This window comes from Melanerpes formicivorus, unplaced genomic scaffold (assembly GCF_026170545.1).
Source record: "Melanerpes formicivorus ecotype bairdi unplaced genomic scaffold, bMelFor1.0.p_v2 SCAF_15, whole genome shotgun sequence".
In the NCBI taxonomy this organism is placed as follows: Eukaryota; Metazoa; Chordata; class Aves; order Piciformes; family Picidae; genus Melanerpes; species Melanerpes formicivorus.
This window is the reverse complement of record NW_027142367.1, coordinates 7901402-7927075: the sequence shown is the minus strand read 5'-3', so window position 1 is coordinate 7927075 and position 25674 is coordinate 7901402. Positions and strand designations below refer to the sequence as shown.

At 41.5% G+C, this 25674-nt stretch overlaps 1 protein-coding gene across 3 annotated transcripts in view; it reads right to left on the bottom strand.

Annotated features, from left to right (window-relative positions):
- The window catches only part of MBP (myelin basic protein), a 92940-nt gene that overhangs the window by 51217 nt on the left and 16049 nt on the right, over nucleotides 1–25674 (bottom strand). For 2 of the 3 annotated variants that reach the window (XM_068147549.1, XM_068147550.1), the window contains exon 2: nucleotides 11191–11281. In XM_068147549.1, coding sequence (XP_068003650.1) covers nucleotides 11191–11281 — 91 coding nt within the window. Of the gene's footprint in view, nucleotides 1–7851; nucleotides 7880–11190; nucleotides 11282–25674 lie in introns of those variants that run through there. The other variant, XM_068147551.1, reaches the window with a different exon arrangement.

Sequence of the window (25674 nt, the reverse complement as noted above, 5' to 3'; positions counted from 1 at the left end):
AGCAACCCCCTATTTATTCTACACTTAAAAAAGCAAATAAGACACCTTAATAAAATCACCATAAGGAGAAAATATTTCTGCAGTTCCTCAATTAAATGTTAGAGAAGTCATACTTTAATGTAAATCAGAATACTCAGCTTATGAAGTTGGCCCTTAAAACACAAGACTTCATGTTGCAGTGCTGCATCCCAACTATGTCAACATAAGCAGACTTAATATAGATGGTGCAGAAAACACTCCACATTTAAATACCTCCCTATGCCCAGCTAGCTTATACTGAGCCTTTTCCCACAAGAACATTATTATGATACTCTGGAAAACACAGGGATTTGACTAGAAAGGTCAGATATTTGGACATTTCAGTAGTGATTTATTACAGAGGGGTCAGGAGTCACGATAACTAGCCAAAGAAGTGTGCAATACTGAGTACCATGCTGTGTTCTTGAGGGGGCAGCTCCACATGCTTTCTATTTCTTATTTACTTTTTATTCGAATCTTGAAAGTAACTTGCAAGAACATTCACACTCAGAAATCCCATAATAGGTATCTTCATTTTAGGTAGAGCTAAAAAGCATCCTCTTTACACCAGAACCAAGAAAATAAACTGGGAAAGCTCTCCTATTTTCACTGCAGGAGACATGTACTATGAGCGCATATTAAATAAAAAGTGGGTGGGAAAAGTGTAACTCAGAATCTAAAAAGACATGTTTTACCCCTTGAAATTACTCAGAATTGAAAGAAAAGCTACAAGTCAATATGAAAAGATTATTAAAAGGGCTGAAAAGTGAAATAATTGAAATGTTTGCCTTCAGTGAGCAGTCACTAGCACAGCTGTACAGGTATGACATTGCAGATGTAACTCTGGCTAGAGCAGAAATGCTGATGAAGATGCCATCTAAGTAGAGTAAGTGTGCCGTTGTGATTCTGCTACCAAAGCTTTTCCAAGAAGAACAGGATTTATCATGAAACTGTTTTTCATCTGCAAAAAACAGAGGAATTTGAATTCTTGTTCTACAGTTAGAGAGCAACAAACTGTCTGGTTTTCATTTGAGGGTTTTACTTCACCATGGATCTTGAAACAAATTTGCTTTCACAGCTTTGTATTGGAATTGTGTCTTTTGAAACAGAGCAGCAAAATCATTTCAAGAATTTTTGGCAAAGAAACCAAAATAAATACACTTTCAGAATTTATACTTAATGCTGAGTAGTGGGTTCAGTCTGAAATTAGGCTTCCTGTATAACTGACATCCACAATGTTTCATCCCATTTTGTGCTAGATTTCCTGTGTTGACAAAGGCAGAAGGAACGTGATACCACAGCACATCTGGAAACCAAACAAGACAGTCCTGTGGTAATTTTAAGGATGGTCAGTTTATACACAAGAATGAACATGACACAAAACAAAGAACAGCCAGAAACTAAGTAAAAGAGAACAGAATAATGCTACTAGTGTGGCACCATTCTGCTCATGTTATAACCTTACCTTGCAAAAATTGAAACACTGCAACATTTTAGATCTGGTGCACAGGTGAAGCAGGAGGTGGCAAAAACATGTCATGTCTAGAACTAATGCTGCCCAAAAAGGCTTTGCAAAGAATTCAGTCTATGCATAACAACATCAGAAGTGCATTTAAAATCCAGGCTTCGGTAGAGGAATAAAATTCCCCACTTGTCGCATCTGACTTGGGGTTGCAAGACACCTACAGACAAGAAAATGGAAATGTCTTTCTGCCTGAAGCTGCCTCAGCAGCACGCAGCATGCCTGATGTGAAAGATGACTTCCTCAAGCCTGCTGGCCGAGCTGAGGACTTCAGGTACCATGGGTCTAAGATCAGCATCTTCCTTGGTAGGAACTTGGACATGAACACCACATAGCTCTGTTGAAATCAGTAGAGGTACTGCACTGAAAAAGCAGGCGGTCTTGTGTAGGCAAATCAAGGCAAATAGAGTCACCACACCCTGATAAACACTCCGGGAAGCCCACTTCACAGAAGAAATAGTTTGTCAAGTGCTAAGTATCTGTTCTAGAAGCATCAATATTTTTATTTTACCTCCAGTGAGTTCTGTGAAACCAAGTCTATTTATGGTGACATTGCATGGTGGCTTAGTTAGGTGTTCAAAAACTAGTATTTTTGTTTCCTGAGCATCGTGAATCACTTTTTCACAAACAAAGGTTAAAATGAAAATCCTATTACAGATCTTCCAGAACAGAAATGAGAACTCTAGTGAATTTCTTTAATCTGCAGCCAGTTTCTAATGAAGTCACTTGAGATAGACACAGATTTAGAAATACTCTTGCAACAACTCCATACAAGCATTTGTTTAAATAAGTGACTTTAGTCATGAAAATGTTGATTTCTTCTGCAATCATTGTTGTCAGCACTACCAGGAATAGTTTGTTTTCCATCATTAATGTTACACAGAGCAGGAATTTTAAGATGCTACAGCAAGAAAGATTAAAAAAAATATGACTAAAAGGAAAAAATCACAATGGATGACAGCTACTAGAAATCACGCACACTAATTTAAAGTTCCTGTTCTGATGGAGATACTTTGTATCCAGTAGAAAAATGGTTCCTTCTAATTAAATGGGAATATTAAAAGGCCTAGAAAAAGCCAAGCTTTTCACTGGCAACACAGAAGGAAAGCATAGGGAAGGCTCTAGAGTGGGAGCCTGATCTGAACAGCACTGAAAATAAAGAGCAGCATTATCTTGGCTGTTCTCTGCTCCTCGCAAGGCTTTCAAGCAACTGCAGTCTTGTCACCACCAGGATGTTTCTGTCCAAGTACCAGTGTGTGCACACCAGTAAATACTAGTCCTTTTCACTTCTATTTTCCTCATCAAAAATAGATACCTCAGATGTGAATTTCTGCTCTGTGCCTCCTTGTCAGTGCTTAAAGGGACACTGTTACACCCATAAACTGAATTATTGCACAAGTGCTGCCAAGCTATGTATTTGGAGGAGTTAAGCCAAACCAGAGTCAGCCTTCTTGAACAACACTTAACAGAAAGCCATAGCTTCAAGTATGGGTTGAACTTGCTGCTTGACATGGTACAGGATTATCTGGAGTGTCACAGAACTTCAGGGCACAGAGACAGGAGTGTCAAGGGAGAGCCAGCAGATGCCAAGTCCTGCAAATTTTCATTCACTCCTACAAAAGCTCTACACGCCTTCTGGTTTTCCCTCTCCACCAGCATTCAATTAATTTCCAGTCTTGCAGACAGGGTTGCAAACATCTTGCATTAGGCTGAAGGACAAATTAGATTAACTTAGCATAGAAATACAAGTATTTTGTCAGGGTCAGCACCAAAGCAGCTTTCATGTGTTTTTTGACAATATGCTGTCATTCTCTACTCTCATAATCCTTTCATGGTGCTCTTATTGCTGTTTGGATCCCAATTCCAGAGCTACACCTATCACACACCAAGTCTGCTATCTTGGCAGAAGAACTGCTACTGGACAAGATTATGAAGCTACAATGCCCTTCTTCCCAGCCTGTCACACTCTTCAGGCCACAACTCAAACCTAAGAACATCCACTGCTCTTTTCATACTCCATCCCACCACTTTGGTACTGGAAGGACAGGTTGATGGATTTTTTTTTATTTTATTAAGCTGAACTCACTATCTTTACAGTTGTGTCAAAGTCAATACAGCTAATTACAATATTGCCAATGAGCCAGGCTTAGATAGGGGTGTAAGTGGGAAGTACCAATAAGAAATCCATGCCAGAATTTCTTATCCATCTGATCCTGACAAGGAACTGAACTTTTGCCTGATTGACAGCACACTGATTGGGAAGCACCAACTTAATACTGACCTACTCTGTTTATGAGGGCAAGACACTTACCTCTCTATCCCCTTTTTTCCCCTGGTTTCTATCTTCTGCACTGAGATAAGGAAAAAACTCCTCTTCTTTAGGATCTCTCTCATGACATGTTCTATAGGGAGCCCAGTCACTCAACTGAAAGTAATTATAGGGGTGTATACAGGATAAGTGAAGTGCCCCTTTTTAACCAGGATAACTGACCACTGAGGAGAATCCATTATTTCTATGTGATTCTTGCAATAGACATTATTCTGGCTCAAATGAGGTATTATGGATTTGATCCCAGAATTAGCAATAAAACTCTGTAACTTATTATGCAGGGAGCCAAAGTGGGTGGTTTCCATATTTTTTTATATTGTTTTAAGGCTGAAAGAGATTATCAATCTCAACTGGTGTTCCTGTCTCCCTAATAGGTTGCAGAAACCTTCATTCTGGTTCTCTTCTAGCCATTGCACTAAAAAGTGAGTCACAAAGTAATTAAACTTTAATGACAGCAGCTGTTTCAGCTAACACGACAGAAGAGTGGTTGGCTCACAGAGAACTCTTCTGCTTCCTATTTTACCCAAACCAGAACTGAGCATTTATTCAGCCTCAACAAAACTGGAAATGGGACAACAGCAACATCCCAGCTACTTTCTGCAAAATAAAGATCTTTCACAAGCACTTTTAATTAATTTGCAGATAAAATCCTGCCTTAACCAAACTGGATGGTACATAAGGTCAGTGACGAAGAACACTGAGGACTCTGTTTCTTGCGTGCTAACAGAATACTCCCTTGGGCTGCAGCCTGCTAATGGACAGAGACATAGAATGCACTATGAGAGGAGTAACTTGTTTTCATGGCTAACTAATTAGTCAAAGGCTTCATATTACCACCCAACAACATGTGACATTAGACCACCCTTAGCCATCCTCACTTTCACAATCAGCTACCATGTGTGCTCTGGATAACAATAGGATGGTAAATGCCTATTGTGCTTCCCCCCATCTCGCATACAGGCTCACTGAATAAACAAGGGGGGTAAAAAACCCTAGCAGATTCCACACACTATATAGCAAACATGAAAATAATGAATAAGTCATTTATTATATTGTTACTGTGCTCATTAATTACAGCAGGCACAGCCCACCAGCCCTGAACTGCTAAAAATGCATCAGGAATCACTGTTTCATGCCTATGTCTACGCTAATAAATCTAGTTACAACTCCAGTACCTGTGAAAGAAGAAAACCCCAAACCTCTGTTATGCATGTAGCTTGCATGTGGTACAGATGAAAAAACAAACAAAAACCCCAAAGCAAAACAGAAAAATCATGCCAGACCAGACTTGTCAAAGAGCTCGTAAGTGCTTCTGCACTGATTTTGTGGCAAACATCAGTACCGTGCTAAATGCAATCTTAAAGGTTTAGATGCTAGAGCAGTATATTAATTACAAAGGCACATTAACTATTTAGAAGTCCAAGAGCCACTGTTTCTGTTTAAAGAATCAGATGGCTGCCAGAAAAAAAATGCTTGAATGTTACTGCTAAAAGAAGAAAACCCATAAAAGTGAGCCATAACCAAACAAACCACAGAATTAACATCAAAAATGTAAATACCCATACTTCAGAAAAAGCTTCAGCTCCTAAAATAACAAAAAGTCTCACCAGTTGGCCAACTGCTGCCTCTGAAATCCTGTGGGTTTCATTCCACCACAGCAGGTGTGTAGTCTTCAGCTTCTCTTGTCCATGTGTAAACTACACACAGTTTGCAAAAAGCATTTTATGATACATAAGCTTGTGCAAGAACAGAGTTTTAGATGGGCATAAAAAAAAAACAACCACCACACCACAAAGAGAAAGCTGTTAGTTGTACCTCTGAGATCCAACAACTGTGCAAAAAATACCAAGCGTTGTTTTTTATTAAAATACCAATCTCTTCTTTCCAGCTCAGAAAGCTGCAAGTTTGTAATTGCTGTTGTAATTTTGATAAACCTGTAGTGTCTGGATGGAGACAGATAGGCCAAGTATTGGAAGAAACTGGGCAAAGGAGAGACATAGTGAAGGAAAGTAGAAATATGTGGAGAGATGGAAAAACAGACTCATCGCTTGGCTTATAATGAAAAACTACAGGAGACAAAATTCCCCCATTTACTTCTCATGCAAGAGGAAATAACTGCACCATGGTAATAACATCTATTTTAGGACAATTTGCTGTCTCATCAGATTGATTTTTTTCTTGTAAGTTTGCCATTACTTTGCATTAAAGTCATATCTTGTGTCCCACAATTGATTGTGTTTACAAAGAGAAAAGCTTTCCAGTAAGAAGGTCACTGAACTACAGTAACCCTCAATTTTTAATCAACCTCCTGACAGGACCTCATTGCCTCCCTATCAAGGCATTGCACAGCCAAGAGCTTCTAAATACCTTTAAGCTCCTCCTTTTGCATTCTGCCCACCTCCCTTTTTAAAAAAAAGATCACAAACCAAAAATGTATACAAGAAGAGAGTGAAATCCATGCAGATACAACACACAATCATGTATATTCCCACCTTGTTAGATACTCTGTACAAGTGCTTGTTTAATTTGTAAGAGATTGACAATGTCCATTATTTCAGGAGAGTGGGCTTTATGTACAATCATTAAATCCTCAACTGACCAAAAAATTCCCCAAACTGCATCTGATATACAGCATCTAAAAATTCCTAGGTGCGGAAGCAGTTGAACTCCAGCAACTGCGGTCCTACAATGTTAAGCAAGACCAGCAGTGAGGGTGACTACATCAGTCAAACTGTTTGAGATAGAAATCTAGTGGAGACAGAAGATTTTCAACCTGTGTGGAGTTATACAACTACCCACAGGACATTCTGTGTAGGGGACAGTAGCAGGCATCAGCACAAGCAATGAATGTAAGGGCCATCATGGAATTGTGCTGAATGTACAGTTTCCAGCTATACCTCTGAGCTCTGCACACAAAAAGATACCTCAGGATGTAACCAGTACTGCAACTAGAAGTGTCAGAATGACAGATGGTGCTGCATTCAGTGTCACTTTCCCACATTTGGAACAAAGCTTACCTCTTGAACAGAAAAAAACACACCTCTACAATTCTTTTATTTCCAATGAAAAAGAAGGCATTGTTTGATCTTTCTTATAAAAGCAAACCAGCCACACAAAGCCAACAAACAAACAATAACAACAACAACGAATCCAACCACACCCCAACCCACAGTACAACACCAGCCACACAGCACGGATCACAAGAGAGCACTAAGCCAAGAACTATGGTCACATCTACAGAGAGAATTTTACACTTGATTAACTAGAGAGAAGTGAAACTTAATGGCTTGAGAAGATCAAGACTTAATGTACCTTGAACACTTAGTACACTTTTGATTTTTCATTGCTATCTGAAAGAGGAATATACATACTACAGTTCCCCTACAGGAAGTTTTTCCTCACTTGTAATCTTACGCTAGTTCAACCCTACAGGGAAAGAAAAGGTATCAGTAAAACCCTGCATTTGCCCTTTTCCAAGTTAATACAATAAAGGATTGCACCAAAGGAAGGTCCAACCCTCCCAACAGTCAGAATGACAGGCAGTTTGCCCCCACTACTTTTGCCTCACAGTTGTACATTGCCAATGGATCTAATAAACTTCTGGAGAGAATCTCTGGAAGTAAGGCCAGAAGACACCTCCTGATTCCTTTCTTCGAACACACAGCACTCTACTCTGCAATTTTCTTCTCTCTCTTGAACTGAGATGTTGTTCATGGTCCTTTTCTGATTACATACTGGCTGCAACAGAGACCATGCTGACTACGTGCAAGTTCAACAGAAGTTTGCAGCAAGCAAGACATTCCAGCTCCACATCACAGATGCATATTCAGTATATGTCAGACAACAGAACTCTGTTGGGTGTCACAAGAAAATCCTTTCAAGGGACAAACAAAACTAACTCTTGTTAATTCAGATTTCATAGTTATTCATAGTCATACCATTACTATACAGACTAGATTTCTTTTCTCCCCCATATCCTTACCCTTCTGCTCCATTTCTCCACTCTGTCTTCCTGTACAAAAAGTTCATTGCCTTTGACAATTAGCTCTCTGAAGCACAAGACATATCTGACTTGTTTGTTTCGTAAAGCAGCTGGTACAACATGGCTTCCTTGTTGGTAAGGATGTTTCAGCTATACTCTAGTGTAAAAATAAAGAGAAATGGAAAAAAAACCCAACCCCCAAAAAACCTCCAGAATGTAATTCCCAAATCCAGCTCATATGAAGAAAATTAAGGCATTCACAGTGGTGGATAAATCCTTTTTAATATCTACAAATAATGTTATTTGGTCTACCAGACTTGAAGAAATACCCACACTTGGTTCTTTTGCCCCACAACATCAAGAATCATGTGCTTGCCTCCAAAACTTTACCCAACTGACAAGGACTTCTCTGAAAGCAAGCATTCCCAAGTGAAAAATACAAACAGTACAGCTCCCTCAGATATCTTCTGTTAAACATTTAACAATACCATCTATTCCACGCTGTCACCAGGTCAAAAGTTTCCTTTCCATAAAAAATTCACCTGGTCCAAGACAACACTGACCTTGGAGAGTAGGGAGACAAGAGCAAACCAAGAAATTTGGGTCTCATTTGCTAAAGAGACTTTGACCTGGCAGTCCAGGCACTGTGGTGGCTGCCAGTGACTGGCAGCTGCTGCCACCGAGTGGCTCAGCGAGGGGGCACAGGCAGTGCTCTCCGGAGGACCTGGGTCTTGTGAATACCTACTGCACATCCACAGACCCAGGCAGAAAACGCAGGCAGCAGTCAAGGGGTGCTGCCCCTCTTCTGAAAGGGACTTGGTGGCATCAAGCATCGTCTTCACTGCTGTCTTTGCACAATTCAAAGAAAGCTGGGGAAAGTGAGCTTTGTGAAAAATAATTAAGGCACAGAAGATGGGGATCTATGTAAAAAGGGAAGGCTGCGTTGCCCCCATTCAAAGAGACTGGAGGCTATTTAAAATTCCTTAGAAGAGGGATTCTAGTCAAGGCTGAAGCTATAAATTAACCAGCTCCTGGTGCATAGTTGATGCTCATTATAATTAGCATCACTGGGGAAAAAGAAAAAAAGAGAAATGAGGGATAGCTTGAAATAGAGCCAGAGTGAGAATAACTGAGCAGGGTTTGTAAACTAATCACTGAAGTCACAGGACAACAAATAACTCACCTAGGTAAAATGATTTCCAAGTTCTTACTTTATCCCCTATAAGATGGATTTAAACATCCTGCAGATCCGGGCAATTTCTTAGGGAAAGGTAGGTATACACAACTGTGTCATTCTCAGACATGTAAAATTTCAATCTGCCAACATGTTCTGGAGTCTTACACTAAACTGGTTTAATTTTCACCTTCAGCCCACGTTCATTTCCTTACTTGACCAGGGTGAAAAAGAAGATTACAGATTCCATTTGCAACACAATTTCTCTTTTTTGGAGATATTTTTATGTTTGGTTTTAGTGGGGGGTTTAGCTTTATGCTTTTTGTTTGTTTAGGAGGTGGTGTTTGTTTAATTTTGATTTAATGTTAAAAATAAAACCAAGCACATCATATTTACTTCACAAGCAAAAAAAGGATTGATATAAGACACTATAGTCTGGGTTTGGAATCAGAAAAAACGTCTTCCTCCTTGTGGTACTGAGTTAGCAAATGTTGATCTTTGGCTTATCTTACATAAGCAGTTCAGTTCACAGATTTGCACACGGAAATATTTGGCAATTTGTTAGTAAATCATCAGCTTTAAAGAACACCTAGTATACTGCAGGTTGTCCTTTTTAACTTTAGTAAAAGAATTTGTAGTGAGAGTATGGGCTGCTGGCTGGTGAATTTAAACCTACCAACAGTGAACTTCATGGGTGTTAATTCCCCTTGTTAATTTCATACTCCTCATACAGACCACAGGCTTGAATAATTACTGATTTAGTTCACTGGTACATGGGGCTAATGATCAAACTAAAAAGAAGGTTTAGAAGTCAGATTCTGCTGGTAGAAAGAGGCAGATGGAGGTCTCCTTGCTCTGCTGTCTCCATACTTCTGACAGAAAGACAACCAGACATCTGAACTGAGAAATGACACAGCTTGAGGTGCGCATCACACAGTGCTGCAAGGCTCCACAACCAGTAACACTGGATCTACTGCAAATGAGTGGAGCAGATGCAGAGGAAATGAGATAATCAGCCTCACCACTGAATTAATAAAGTTGAAACCTAGCTCTTAAGTCCACTTGTGGAGTCTTCAGGCATTATCATTACATGATCAGTGTTGGAAACATTCATACCAGGAATTCTGGCTCATGTGCCAATCATACTACATTATTTCACTGAGGGAAACTGATTTTAAACAAAACCAGTCTAAGGGGTCACAAGCATTGTTTCCATATATAGCAAGAAAGATTTAATCATGCTCTATTCTTTTTGTACCCTGAAAGAAAGAAAAATTCCTTACCATATTAAAAAAATACTTGACTCATTCAAAAGTTTTCAAGCTAGTCAGCCTGCAGATCCTAGGTTTCCACTCCAGAACATAATGGGAGATAAACACGACACCAATTGATAAACTTTCAGATTTGCTCTCACCATTTCTGTGCTCATGTTAGGTCACTGCTTTTTACTGGAGCTCTGCTAGCACAAAATCAACACAAAGTTGAAACAAGAGGGTTTGCCTGGATTTTCTCTAAATTTTCATGCAGAAGAAAAAACCAAATACAGCTTTCAGAACAAAGAATAAAACTACCAGCAAAATCTAAAGGATGAGTGGGGGGTGGAGCTTTCAAGATGAGCTAATTTAAAATCTAAGCCTCCAAGTACTCTCAAAGGTCATCTAGTCAGTCTATCCTTCTGTCACAAGATGAACATTACATCAGTTTAGACAGTTACTTGTCTAACCTGTTATTAAAGGCCACAAAGATGAATTTTTACACATTCCAGATGATGCAATACAATGTTTTAGGATTTGTTTCAGGATTCCCCTTCCCAACATTTAATCAAAACTTTCTGCAGTTTAAAGAATTCAATGCTTGTCCTACCCATCATGCACAGCAAAAAGTTTATTTTCCCTTTTAGGTAATAAGTCTTTAACTTTGCTGAAGACCTGGATTCCATCCTCCTTCTCTGTGGTAACCAATTGCAAATATTTCTTCAGAGATGATTTCAGTCCTTTGATCCCCCTATGACAGTCCTGTCCTCCACCTCTCCAGGTCTTTGTGGAACTGCATGGTCAGCACTCAAATGCTATACATCAGCACTAAATAAGTCACAAGGACTGTGGGATTTTTCTTTTCTGAACTGACAAATCAAATGACATTTCCTGGCTGTCCAAGTAACTCACCAAACACTTCATTATCCTCTGAAGACTGCTGCGTGAGCCTGGCTGATTTTGGACTCTCTTTAGCTGCTTCTTCAACTTTGGTCTCAGTGTTCTGTAAAACAAAAATTTGTACAGATTAGGTCTTCATTTATAATTAAAAACCAGAAAAATTCTTCAAACATTACATTCTTAATGAATACAGAATCATTAACACAGGAAGATTGGTATCTTTACTACATATGGGATTGTTTAGCCTGGAGAAGAGGAGGCTCAGGGGTGACCTCATTGCCCTCTACAACTACCTGAGGGGTGGTTGTGGCTGGGAAGGGGTTGGTCTCTTCTCCCAGGCAACCAGCACCAGAACAAGGGGACACAGTCTCAAACTGCGCCAGGGGAGGTTTAGACTCGAGGTGAGGAGGAAGTTCTTCACCGAGCGAGTCATTCGTCATTGGAATGTGCTGCCCAGGGAGGTGGTTGAGTCACCATCCCTGGAGGTGTTCAAGAGGAGACTGGACGTGGCACTTGGTGCCATGGTCTAGTCATGGGGTCTGTGTTGATAGGTTGGACTTGATGATCCTCGAGGTCCTTTCCAACCTAAGTTATACTGTGATACTGTGATATGTGAGTTTGCAAAACATGAAGGGAAAATACTCTCAGAAAACACAGATTTTTAATTTTTTAGGGGTCTGTTTTAATCAGACTAGCAGACAAAACAGAGAGGGCTAAAGAAGACATCCACATAAGACATCCATCTTAAAAACTGTGACAAAATTCTAAGTTGCCACCTGTCCTTGTCACACTTAATTTTCATTCTATTGATATCTTCTGTTGTTGATGTAGCAAACAAGAGATCAGGAGATCTGCAAAAATATTTCTCCTTACAGAGGAAAGGTAAATGAGCTAGAGAGTGCTTAGGAGTAGCCATCTTAAAGTCTTTATCCAAGTCATCTTTAAACACCTTCTCTATTTCTGAAACAAACGTGACAGTTCGCTGCCTGGTGTTAGACTGGACCCAAAAATAAGTTAACAGTTCCAGCACTTAAACTGCCAGAAGCCACAGCATTCCAATCCCTAGCTAGAAAAGAATGAAGAAAACATAACCTGTGAAACACTGAGTTTAAAATATTTATATTGCTACTAAAGAAAAAGCAACTCATGTTTTCACAATGTTTTATTTGGGTGCTCAATAGAACTGTAAATGCAAGCTTGCAGCGATGCAGACAGTAACCTATATCTGCAGTGAACTGTTTAGTGATGGATATGAAGTGACTGATACAATATTAAGTATTACTGGAAAGAGTGGACTAGGAGTTGAGAAAGAAAAAAAGAAAAAGAAATGCAGTATGCCTGTAGTTCTATACTTTTTAAAGGACAAATATTGTTCTTTTCAAGTACATGCTCATTCAGAAGATTTTGAGTGATGTTTTGGAGAAATTACCTTTGCACAGTTTATAAACTCTGACTTACATTTTGAAAATGCTGCTATACAATCTGCTCATGAAAAGAAGCACAGCACACTTGCAGACTGTAAGCTGTCTCTTATTTGCCCTTATTAATAACCACACAGAAGATATAAGATGCCAAGTAGACTCAGTCTGTCAAGCTCCCTAAAGAACAAATACAAATTTAGGGCATGTAAACGCAGAAGACTTTGAAGCAAGACAACAAGCTGTGTCAGGAGAAAACAGAAGACCTAGTTGGAAGGAAGACCTGACAAACAGTAGGAAGACCTACTTTTGTCACACAGCAGCATAAAATATACACAAATCAGAAAGAGTAGAGAGAAGGAAGAAACTGTGCTTCAGAGGAAGAAACAGCTGCAGAAGAAAAAGGATTCTGTGCTCCCTTGAGACAGCAATGTGAGCATTCCATACAGAAAACCCATCATTATGCATCTCTCCAAGCCAAGAAGATAAGTAATTTTTAGTAGATACCACAGTTTGGATTAACAATCGTCCCTGGGGAAGTGTGGTAATGGTGGCAACGAGCAGTGTGAGCAACCTGGCAGTGTTGGCCTAGAGCCTGACATGGTGGTAGGCCGTGACCAGCATGGGTGCGGAAGTGGCTAGCAGCGTAGCAGAACAGTGCTGTGCCTGCACCGTGTAACCAAAGCAGGACACTGGTAGCTATAAACACAGAGAGTTATCTTGGAATAACAGGACGCACACGTGCATCAACAGTCTCGCGTGTTATTACTAGTTTAACCAATAATCAATAGTAGTACAATGTGTGGTCACTTGTGAGGGACCAATGAAGCTATGCCAGCAATGCCCTCTGAGTTTATATAAGTTGTAAAGGTTTTCTTAATACGCACTTCTACGCACTTCTTACTAGCCTGTCAGCTCTACTGTCCGCTCTGTACCATGCTTGCATTATAATCAAACAACACTGAAGCAATAAAGGAACAATACTAGATCATATTGATCAGCTGTATTGATTCCAATCTCCATCGTCTATAGGGAAGACAGAGGGAACCTGTTACAAACCAGCAGAGGCCACACTGGGAGACAGCTGCTTTGAGTAAACAACTTTGTGATCATGATCCCACAGGTGTCATTTTTTTAAGTTGTGGAGCCACCCAGTTTGCAATGCATTTGGTGCATTTCACACAAGCAACACGTGCCAAGACCCACAACATCTGTGCTGATTTACAGAACCACTTGCACATAGGGGCCACTGATTCAGTAAGCTTCGTATGGAAGTTTCAGTAAGCTATGCATGGAAGTTAGATTCTTCATTCTTTGTAGAAAGAAATGGAAAGCAGCCTTGAACTCTGAAAAAAAAACAGGACACCTGCTACAACAGAGCAAGCCAATCATAGAGCAAAAAAAACAAACACCACCACACGAAAAAATTGTGCCATCATGAATAAGACAAAAATTCATGCAATTAGATGACCAAACCAAGTTCAAGGTTTTCCCACATGAAAGGGACAGCTAAGCTCCTGATCAGAGCTACTGCTCCAGGTTTTGTAAATATAGCACTTGATAGAGCTTTTTGCAAACTTATTCCATCATATTTTACTGTATGGTAAAGCTGATGGTGCAGGAGGACAGGGATTACACTATCCCTCATGATCTTTCTCCTCTTGGAAAACAGCTAGAGTCTACTGCAAGGCACTGAGAGCAGCAAAACACTATCCAAGAGGTGTTCAAAGAGGGACTGGACATGGCACTTGAAGCCATAGTTTAGTTAGTCATGAAGTGTTGGGTGATAGGTTGGACTTGATGATCTCTGAGGTCTTTTCCAACCTTATTGATTCTATGTTTCTAAGACATACTCAGTGGTCTCTATGAAATGAGTTGTCACTTCAGGTTTTACTAGGGAATAGAATAGAATTAACCAGGTTGGAAGAGACCTTTCAGATCATTGAGTCCAACCTATCATCCAACACTATCTAATCAACTAAACCATGGCACCAAGCGCCCCATCCAGTCTCTTCCTAAACACCTCCAGTGATGGTGACTCCACCACCACCCTGGGCAGCACATTCCAATGGGCAATCACTCTTTCTGTGAAGAACTTCTTCCTAACATCCAGCCTGAACCTCCCCTGGCGCAGTAGTTCACATCCTTTACTTTAAAGACATGGTTTTGGTGATCCCAGGGAAATTAGCAAGATTGAGTCCTGAGACATTTTGGTTCAAGGTAAGTCGCTGGGAAATGCTACACAGGAGCTGTGCTGTCTGCTCCCTGAAAAGCCACAACGTCGGTGTTGACAGATGTCAGCTGCCAGACGTTGCCAGGAAAGTTGTGCAATGTAACATCTTAAAACATGACAGTGCCTGATTGGATGTAAATTCACTCAGTATGGTTTCCTAAACAAAACATAAACTTTAAAAATATTTCTTTCACTCTATTAGGTGCACTAACATTTTTACACCACACATTATTGTTGAAATACCTAATGCTTGTAGTACCAAGCACAACACAGGGAAAATCACTGCATAAGAGAACAGTCAATGATCCAGATGATTACAAAATCATATTAGAAATTATTATTTTAAAGGACAAGACTTAGTCATTTAATTTTTTCCCCAATGTCCTAAAAATACTTAAGTTGCTCTATCCTTCCAATCAATGAACAGAAAAACTGAAAACACATTCTTTCATAGTGCCTGAACAGTTCCAGGAGGCATTCTTCACCTACAGTTGTAATGTGCATGTGGTTGGTTGTAAAACAAAAGCTCTTTGTACATAACATAGTAACTGCAATTCTGTCTAGCTCTTACTTTCAGGCTCAGCACTCAATGCAATTTCAGAAGCAATGGGGAAAATCAATTTGACAGTATCAGCTACCAAGAAATATAGATTACACTTGCTTTTAGCATGAAGCAAATACAGAACTGAACTCACAAAATCTCACTCTTTCAAAAAAAAAAAAAAAAAAGGCATCTCCTCTACCACCTCAAAAACTACCATTACACTGGAACTGAGGTCAAATTTCTTTAGCTGAGATGGGCATTCGTGGTTGAGGCCCCATCCCTGGAGGTGTTTAAGACCAGGCTGGATGAGGCTCTGGCCAGCCTGATCTAGTGTGGGGTGTCCCTGCCCATGGCAGGGGGGTTGGAACTGGATGATCCTTGTGGTCCCTTCCAACCCTGACTGATACTATGATTCTCAATGTGCTTAGACCCTTATCTGAACTGAGGCCTCCAACCCATACTCCAGACGAAGTGACGAGCACGTATCCCATTCTGCAGATATTCTGACACTGGGAGAGTAACCACAGGGCACCAGGATCACCATCAAAGCACGCTGGAGTTGCATTTCTTACATGAATCAGGTCACTTGTGTTCCACAATACCATAAAACACCTAAGTAGCAAGTCAGCATCTACTGCATTGTAACAGCTGGTCAGACTAACAATACCCCTATCATTTCACAAAGCTGTTACAAAAAAAAGATGCACTTATATACTGCAGCCATATGTGTGCGTGAATATGTACAGATCCAGTTGCTCTTGATTCAGCTCTGATAAAAAACAGAAATTGCATTACACAGGACACTTTGGCCCAGCTTCCCACTAGAGCTTCCCGCTACATGCCTTGTGACCCAGTTCGCCTGTTCACCCAATATCCATCAAGTAAACACCACAGTCTGTGTACTATGCAACATTTAAAAGCTTTGAGAGGTAAATACACAAATAGCTATCAAAACACTTCCAACCAACAAGCAGCAATATCCAAAAAAATAGTATTTTGGCTACATGCACACCCACTAATGCAAGAAGCAAGGCTATTTGCATTTTGCTGCTATCAGTGCCTATTTAGATGACCTTTACCTAAAAGGGAAATATTAAGAAATGCTGAATTACAATGAGCTGTGCTCTGCAGGCACTACAGTACCAGGCCAGTTAAAAAGTGCAGTGAAGCATATTACATTTACTGAAGCAGCTATGTCCTCAAGAAAACATGGGACTTGGAAATGCAAAGCTGTACTCTGGGGTATTCAAGACAGCTTTTTAACTACCTTGCCTTTTTTTTTTAATACTACTTATCAGGGGGTTGCTTCTTTTCCTTCAACCATAAAACTGTTAGTGACTTCATTTGGAGAATTTCAAAAAAACACACAGAAATGTTAAAAACTTTGCATCAGAAACCAAATACTATTCAAGAAGTGTTATATCAAAAAGCTAATGAATCCAATGCCAAGCAGAAATTCCTACTGTCTGTGCTCTCATTTCTTATTAAGTACTTAGCTCACACGTTTAGTTCCATCCCAATGGCACAACAGAAAACAAACTGAAATTTCCTCTGTCTTTAGAAAACAGCCATACTGACATAAAAGTTCTAATTACAGCAAAACAACACAGACTGTGAGTGCATGAACTGCTGTTTTGGCAGCACAGCCATTTCCTCAGTTCCTTTCCCTCATTCTCATTCATTTCTGTCAATAGCATGCTACCTGCTCTGCACTCATGTCCGCAGCACCTAGCAGAACTGTGAGCATGGTAAAATACTTGAACCTTCCTCCATGCCACACTTACAAATCTAAGACAAACACAGTATCAGAGTATCACTAAGGTTGGAAGAGACCTCAAGGATCATCGAGTCCAACGTGTCACCACAGACCTCATGACTAGACCATGGCACCAAGTGCCACGTCCAATCTCCTCTTGAACACCTCCAGGGATGGGGACTCCACCACCTCCCTGGGCAGCACATTCCAGTGACGAACAACTCGCTCAGTGAAGAACTTTCTCCTCACCTCGAGCCTAAACTTCCCCTGGCACAGCTTGAGACTGTGTCCTCTTGTTCTAGTGCTGGTTGCCTGGGGGAAGAGACCAACCCCTTCCTGGCTACAACCACCTTTCAGGTAGTTGTAGAGAGCAATGAGGTCACCTCTGAGCCTCCTCTTCTCCAAGCTAAACAATCCCAGCTCCCTCAGCCTCTCCTCTTAGGGCTTGTGCTCAAGGCCTCTCACCAGCCTTGTTGCCCTTCTCTGGACACGTTCAAGTGTTTCGATGTCCTTCTTAAACTGAGGGGCCCAGAACTGGACACAGTACTCCAGGTGCGGCCTAACCAATGCAGAGTACGGGGGCACAATGACACCAAACTGAAATTCCTAGTGGCTAAACCCAGATTTGACTGGTGATAAACCTCCATTTTTGGAATAACAGAAAAAGTGTAACTAAACTGTAGCCACAGTAGTAGATCATTCAACTCCAGACTCAGGTGAAGAATTCTGAAAAACATTCCTAGTCTTCCACTTCTGCAGTGACATTTACCTTCCCTTTCATTTACTACTCAAAATGTTCAAGTGCACCTTCAGGACATTATATGCATTGCCTCTTTTCAACAGACCTAACTGATCTTCTATAGAGCTCCAGGGGAAAAAAATAAATCTTTAAATCATAGATGTGTGCTCCTTCAAAAATGTGACAGTAACATGAAAGGCATGTATCAGTACATCTGTCAAATGCACAACAATGTCTCTAAATAGCAAATGTTGCTGCAGCCAGCAAGCCAGGACGGAAGTGGTTCTTAACAGTGATTATTTTGTCCCTTTTTGTATTCTGCTTCCCCGGAGTAAGCATTAACAACGTTGCTTTCATGAAAGCTGCAGAAGTTCCTTTTTTTCCCCTCAGAGACTTCTATCCCTCTTGCTTTTTTGCTCCTGCACATTGTAAGGAATTTTACATGCACAACTTAACACAACCAAACAGAAGAGATACTGTGGACAACCCCTGTTAGCAGCAGGAATTCATGGAATGGAAGTTGGACCTCCAAGTGGGTAGTGATCTCTTGGATCTGCATTAACGAGTTTATTCAAACATCTTCCTGAACTCGCCCACTAATTCTTCTTAACCATGGAGATCTTCCAACTTCTTTTCCATTAAAACAGAAGCTCATACACATACTAGCAAGCACCAGGCTTCTTGCACAGAATGTGAATGGTGTATTTTAACAATGCCACACCAGCTAGTTTGTACTCCCTGAGCAAGACTACTGCCACGATTAAGAATTGCATTCCCAGAAACTCCTACATCAGTTCCTTCTTCAGTCCCCACCAGTCATGAAAAGGAATCAACACTTCTCATTTATTCTCAGAAAAATAACATAAAATAACTCTTTTAAACAGCAAGCTAATCACAATAATTATCTCCAGTTTTCTGGTATACTTCATAGTCTCAGTTTTATTTTCACTTCTACAGATTCTTTACGTTCAGTTTCTAAAATGCAGTGCTAGAAATATCCTCTACTCAGTGACTTCTGTATAAAGTAATTAGTCTTTTGTTCCTGTGCATGTGTGAAAAATCTTACTTCAGGTAAAAGAACAAAGAAAATAAAAAAGAAGACTGTGATGGAAAGAGAGAGGAGCAGAGTTTTCGAAGGACAGGTTTTTTTGTTCCTCTGCACTTCCCCCGTACAGCCCTGCTGCTGCTGCTAATGTCACCGATGGAGAATTTCAAAAGAAGTTTCAAACAAAAGGATCCCCTCACTAGCCCCCAAGGCAGACAAAGGCTGTTTGAAATAAGGTTAGAGAGGCCTCAAACACATTATCCTGGCCTTTGAAGACGTATACTCCATCTGTTTTAAAACCTGTTGCACTAAAAACTGCTGAATTTCAGCAAAACAAAATTGCTACATTGCCCATTACCAGTTCACACTATTTTGCAATGTACTTCTCTCCATTTATGAGAGGCATTTAAAAATTACTTTTCTTTGCAGAGAAGTTCTTACAAAGTGGGTTAATGTACAGAGTATCTTGCCTCTATAGCAATTCTGATTTGTTTTGCTTAAAGGCTCCTGACCACACTGGGGTTCTCATTTCTTACAGCTGAACTGACTGATGCAGGCTGCTTGCAGACCCTGCTTGAGTTCAGCAGCTGCACATTTAGCTTCTTCAGATCTTACTGTATCACAGCATCTTCATGAACTGGAGCAAGCTGCCCCTCCAACTCAAAGATGTGCAAAGGGGAGGTACTGGGCCAGGGGTCTTCTCAATAGCAATCAAGAGCTAAAGGGTGGGAAGACAAGAGGATGGGGCCAGACTCTTGTCAGGGGTGCCCAGTGACAGCACAAGGGGCAGTGGGCACAAACTGGAACCCAGGAGGTTCCACCTGAAGGCAAGGAGAAATTTGTTTGGTGTGAAGGTGCTGGGGCCCTGGAGCAGGCTGCCCAGAGAGATTGTGGAGTCTCCTTCTCTGGAGAGCTTCCAAAGCCACCTGGACCTGATCCTGGGCAAGCTGCTGTGGGTACCCCTGGATGATCTGAAGATGTCCTTTCAAAGCCCCACCATGCCGGGATTCTGTACTGAGCCCTTACCCTTGAGTCATTTCCCTAGCTCCAAGCATGGCTGGGGCTCCTGGCTACAGTAGGTACCACAGCTGTATTTTGGGGCCACCCATGCTCACATCAATGCAGGCAATCCTCTGATTTCTAAGCTTCCACATAATTTGCTAAACTTGAACAGGGTGTGTATAAAGGGAGATCTAAGTACAGAAGTCACTGTTTCAGTAGAATTGGCCTTTTAGATTAAAGGGTTCTTGTAATAACCTTTTTCTAAGGAGCAGAAGGGGGGAAAAGAGTCATAATTACAGAGAAGCAGCACATGACAGATAATATTCTAAAGTCATAATATTAATTCTTCCCTGGATTACTCTTGGAGGAATCCCTGTCTGCAGAGACAGGAGTAGGCCACTGATGCTGGAGAGAACAGGGTCAGGGGAGGTTTAGGTTGGACGTGGGGAACAATTTCTTTCCTGCGAGAGCAGTCAGGTGTTAGGGCAGGCTGCCCAGGAGGGTGGTGGAGGCACCATCCCTGGAGGTGTACAGCAGAGGTGTGGACATGGCACTTTGGAACAGGGTTTGGTGACCATGGTGGTGGGTTGATAGTTGGACTCAGCGATCTTGGAGTGCTTTTCCAACCCAAAAAATTGTATGATTCTATCATAAAAAAAGAAAAATGTATGAAGAACAAAACAGATGGCTTGACCCAGAGCTTTTTCCATTGCAGGACCCCATTTCTTTTCTACCTATAACTATGACTTCAGATAGGCATTAGAGCAGGAACAATGGCCAGGAGGTAGCAGTGCCTGTCCTTGATAACATCACAGCAAACCTAGCTGCTCCCAAAGTGTGCTTACTGCTCTTCAGCATCACTTCACAGACCTCCTCCTGCTAATTTAGATTCAGCCAAAGAAGTGAGTGAGAAAATATGGCACAGTTCTACAAGCAGTGTTTTCACAACTACTTCTTAAATCACTACAGAGATGTTCACAACTGCTCAGCGTCCTTGCTCCAAGGACACTGAGGTGCTGGAGCATGCCCACAGAATGGCAATGAAGCTGGTGAAGAGTGTGGAGAACAGGGCTGGTGAGGAACAGCTGAAGGAACTGGGGTTGTTCAGCCTGGAGAAAAGAAAGCTGAGGGGACCTTGTCATGCTACAGCTCCCAGAGAAGAGGCTGGACTTCGGGGGTTGGGGGGTGTTGGTCTCTTCTCCCAAGGAAGAAATTACAAGACAATAGGAGATGGTCTCAAGTTGCATGAGGGGAGGTTTAGGTAGGACATGAGGAACAATTTCTTCCCCTAAAAGGTCATTAAGCCCCGGCCCAAGCTGCCAGTGGAGTCCCTGTCAGGGTTTTAAAACCATGTAGGTGTGGTGCTGAGGACCATGGTTTAGTGGTGAGCTGACAGTGTGGGGTTAACAGTTGGACTTTGTGGTGCTGAAATTCCGCCCACCTCCTCCCCCCCCCCCCCAACATTAACTTCACCAGACCAGCTCAGATGGAAGCAAATGAAAACTGTATTTACAAGCAGAACTACAATGGAATGCAATGAATATGTACAATATACAGTATTTACAATATTTACAATTAATACACAGCACAAGAACTCACCTGGTGGAAGACCAGGGGAAGCTACTAGCTTCTTTTCTGCTACCCCCCCTATCCTCCCCCGTACAAAAGAAGGGAGAAAAGAGCAGAGGAATGTTAATACCAAAACAACACAGCCAAGGTCAATCAGAAGCAAGTTAGTACCTCTCCAGAGCAAAGAAGCAATGAGAGGAGTTGTTTTGGTACAACCCATCTTACAGTAGACATCTCTCCAATGGGATTGTTTAGAATTATCTTGTTTTTCCTTTTTACACCTAATAGTGAGTTATTTACTTTTTACTACTTTTCTGTTCAAGATCTGTGAAAAATTTTGAAGGCATAGCCTAAAACTACCACAGACTTGATTATCTTATAGACCTCTACTGACCAAATGAATTCTATGGTTCTGTGATTCTATGTGCCAGTGCCTTAAGAGAGAACAGGATGCAAAACAAGCAATGCAGAGAGGTTCTGTGATAATGGGTGTCACACCAGATTGAATGGATTGAAGCTTAGGAGGGCAGATTTAGACTGGAGATGAGAAAAAGTCTTTCCAGTGAGGGTGGTGAGACACTGGAACAGGCTGCCCAGGGACATTGTGGATGTCCCCTCCCTGGAGGTGTTCAAGGCCAGGTTGGATGAGGCCTTGAACAAGCTGGTCTAGTGGGAGGTGCTCCTGCCCACAGCAGAGCTATTTGAGCTACATGACCTTTGAGGTCCCTTCCAATCTAAATCACTCTATGAATTCCTCTAAGCTGGGTGCCAAAGCAGCCAGCACAGGGCAGGTATTGGCCCTGCAGCTAGCTGTGAATTTGCTCTTCAGGAACCCCAGGCAGCACCAGCAAAGTACCACCACCCACCACTAGCACATCCTCAGCTCAGGCTGTTTGCAAGGACCCACAGTGACACGTTGAGATATTTCTGCCATCTTCTCCTTTGCCCTCAGTCTTCTGTCCATCACTGAAACACCTGGGATGACTTTCCTGGCACTGTTCACCCATGCTGTGCCAGAGCAGTTGCTGCACTCTTGAGCTGCTTTTTTCATCATGGCCTCAAACCATTTTCAGTTGGTTAGAGAAAGACTTTTAACAGGAGGTGACCAGGTCACAGGGATGAATCACATCCCTCCACCATTTCACAAGAAGATCAGGCAGGCACTGCCCACACTTCTGCTTTTCAGTTGGTGAGGGAAGCTATGAACCTGACCCAGTGTCCTAACCAAGGGCAGGAGCACCTCTGTTGTGAGGATAGGCTGAGGGAGCTGGAGTTGTTCAGCCTACAGAACAGAAAACTCCATCAGGGAACCTTAGAGTTGCCTTCTAATACCTGAAGGGATCCTACAGGAAGGCAGCAGAAGGACTTTTCATAAGTGTGTCTAGAGACAGAACAAGGGACTTTAGGCTGAGAGTAGGTTTAGGCTGGATCTTAGGAAGAAGTTCTTCAGTGAGAGAACACTGAGACACTGCAATAGGCTGCCCAGGGAGGTTGTGGACGCTCCCTTCCTGGAGGTGTTCAAAGACAGATTGGATAAGCAGCTTAAGCAGCTGAGTCTAGTTGAGAGGCATCCCTGCCCATGGCAGGGAAATTAGAGGAGACAACCTCTAACGTCCCTTCATCTAGTTTCATGCCCTGCCTCCCTCTATCACCCTCCTTCATCTTCCCAAAGCAGCTCCTGTACCCTCTACACCACACTCCACCCTGCCAAAACAGCTTCTGCTCCACCACCACCATTTTTGCACCCACCCCAGAGCCACGGCCAAGACCCTCAACCAGCCAAGATACCACACAGAGGAGCTCAGTCCAAGGAAGAAGGCCCAGCCAGCACCCATGGATGATATTGGAGGAGTCATTGAGCCTAGTCCTACCTAGCCGGGGGGCCACCAGGCCCCCCGGCCTTTGTTGTCACCACCACCATCACCCAGTGTACACCATGAGGACTCACCAGTGATGAGAGGAGGATCCCTCAGCCCAGATGGGCTCAGCTTAGGCTTCTGCCTTTCCTGGAGGGGATTAAATAGGGGAGTGGGTGGGGAGGGCCAAGTGGCCACACCTGGGATGGGAGGAGACTCCAACAGAGCTCAGGTGTTTTGAAATACAATCGGCATGGAAGTAAGGGTTTTTTTTAGTTAAAGGAAAATGATTGAGACATAAAATAGACTGCATAATTGGAAAACATTGACATGATGTCTTTTAACTTCCATTTAAGGATATGAAAAATTAAACCGAGCAAAGAAAAAAGTCTATTCATTCTGAAAGTTTGTAGTTTTGTAGAATACCTCTGAAATTGAAGCTTTAGTCAATTAAGGAGGGACATTTGGGAAGTAGATGTTAGTTTTTAGAACCATATTAAGCACCTTAATGTGTTTGTTCCTCAACATGTTTAAAAATCAGGAGCTATTCCCAATACCTCACCAAAAACAGTGCAAGATGACTCTTGAAAAATAGATTTTTTACAACAATTCTGGTGGCAAATAGGCGTCTTCACTATGTTTTTCTTTGAAGAAACAGGAATATCAGAGATTTTGGGTAGCACCTACATGAATACAGGACTGCAAAAAAATTGCAAAAGAAAGTCATAACCTTAAGTACCATCATTCCCTGTCTCAGTAAATCAGAAAGCTGCAACTCAACAAAAAGAAGTGCTTCATCAACACCTGAAAAACCTTTTTAGACGTCTGTAGCATCAAAGGTTTCTCCTTCATTCAAAGAAATCCAGTTCAATCATATGCCTTTAGAAATGCCACTAAAATACATTTTGAAATACATCATTTTAAGAGACAGACTTCACCCATTAACTCTCAGCAACTTCAATTCTCACACAATTAGCAGAGAGCAACAGAGAGCCAGATGCTGAATTTTGACATGAAAATCATATGTCAGGAACCACTTCCCTTTTCAGAAAGCCCCAGTACCATCCCACGTTCACCTAGTGCCTAACTATGGGCCCAAATCTGGCTGACCCTCCTTTCAGCAGGCCATAGTAAGTCTTTCAAGTATAAACCAAATGCTAACTAGTATTGTTGTCAATGATACATGAATAGTTGCTAGAACACAGAAAGACAGCTAGCATTTTTTTTTCAGTTTATAAAAACAAGAAAGTCATTTTAGATCCAAAGAATGAGCACTGAAGTGTACACAAACCATTTTCTGAATACTTTTAAAGAAAGCAATTACAGAACACTTATAATAACCAATTTACATTCTTGGCTGAGGCACCTGAAGAGCAGCACAACACAGATCCCCATTTTACTTTCCCTAGCTACCTTACCAACCACAAAATGCAAAACATCCATAGAGAAGATTAACTGATTTCTGAAATATTCTAGCTGCCAGTCATTTTCCCAGGAACTGTCTAAACTGAACCTGAAAGGCTGTCATAAAACATAGAAGAAATAACACAAAACACTACACCGAATTAACACTAAAGCACTGCAACACAAGTCAGGAGATTCTCAAAACAGCTAACCAAAAATAATCCACTACAACAATGTGGAAATAATTCCACAGAGATGTCTCCAACAGAAACAAACTGTCCCCATTCACTCCTTGCTTTGACTTCAGCACCCATTATCAGGAACAGAGGAGCAGACCCTTACTGAGATGATCATTTCCCTTTTGCGGTGTTCATATGGACTAAACAAGATCATGATTCTTCATTATTATTTTCTCAGAGAAGGTAACTTGAGAATCATTAGGAAGTCAGCTCTTCATACACACTCTCTTCATGTCCTGAGAAAGTACAAGGTACACAAAGCCTACAATGTACAAGAATGCTGAGGACACCAGAAATCACAGAATCACAGAAACATACAGGTTGGAAAAGACCCTCAGGATCACCAAGTCCAACCAATAACTCTACTCTACAGGTTTCATCCCTAAACCACATCCCCAAGCACCACATCCAAATGACCTTTAAACACATCCAGGGTTAGTGACTCAACCACCTCCCTGGGCAGCACATTCCAATACCTGACCACTCTTGCTGGGGAAAAAATTGTCCTAATGTCCAGTCTAAACCTACCCAATCATAGCTTGAGGCCATTCTCTCTTGTTCTATCACTAATCACCTGTAAGAAGAGACCAGGACCAGCCTCTCCCCGTCCTTTCAGGTAGTTGTAGAGAGCAATGAAGTCTCCCCTCAGACTCCTCTTTTCCAAACTGAACAGCCCCAGCTCCTTTGGTCA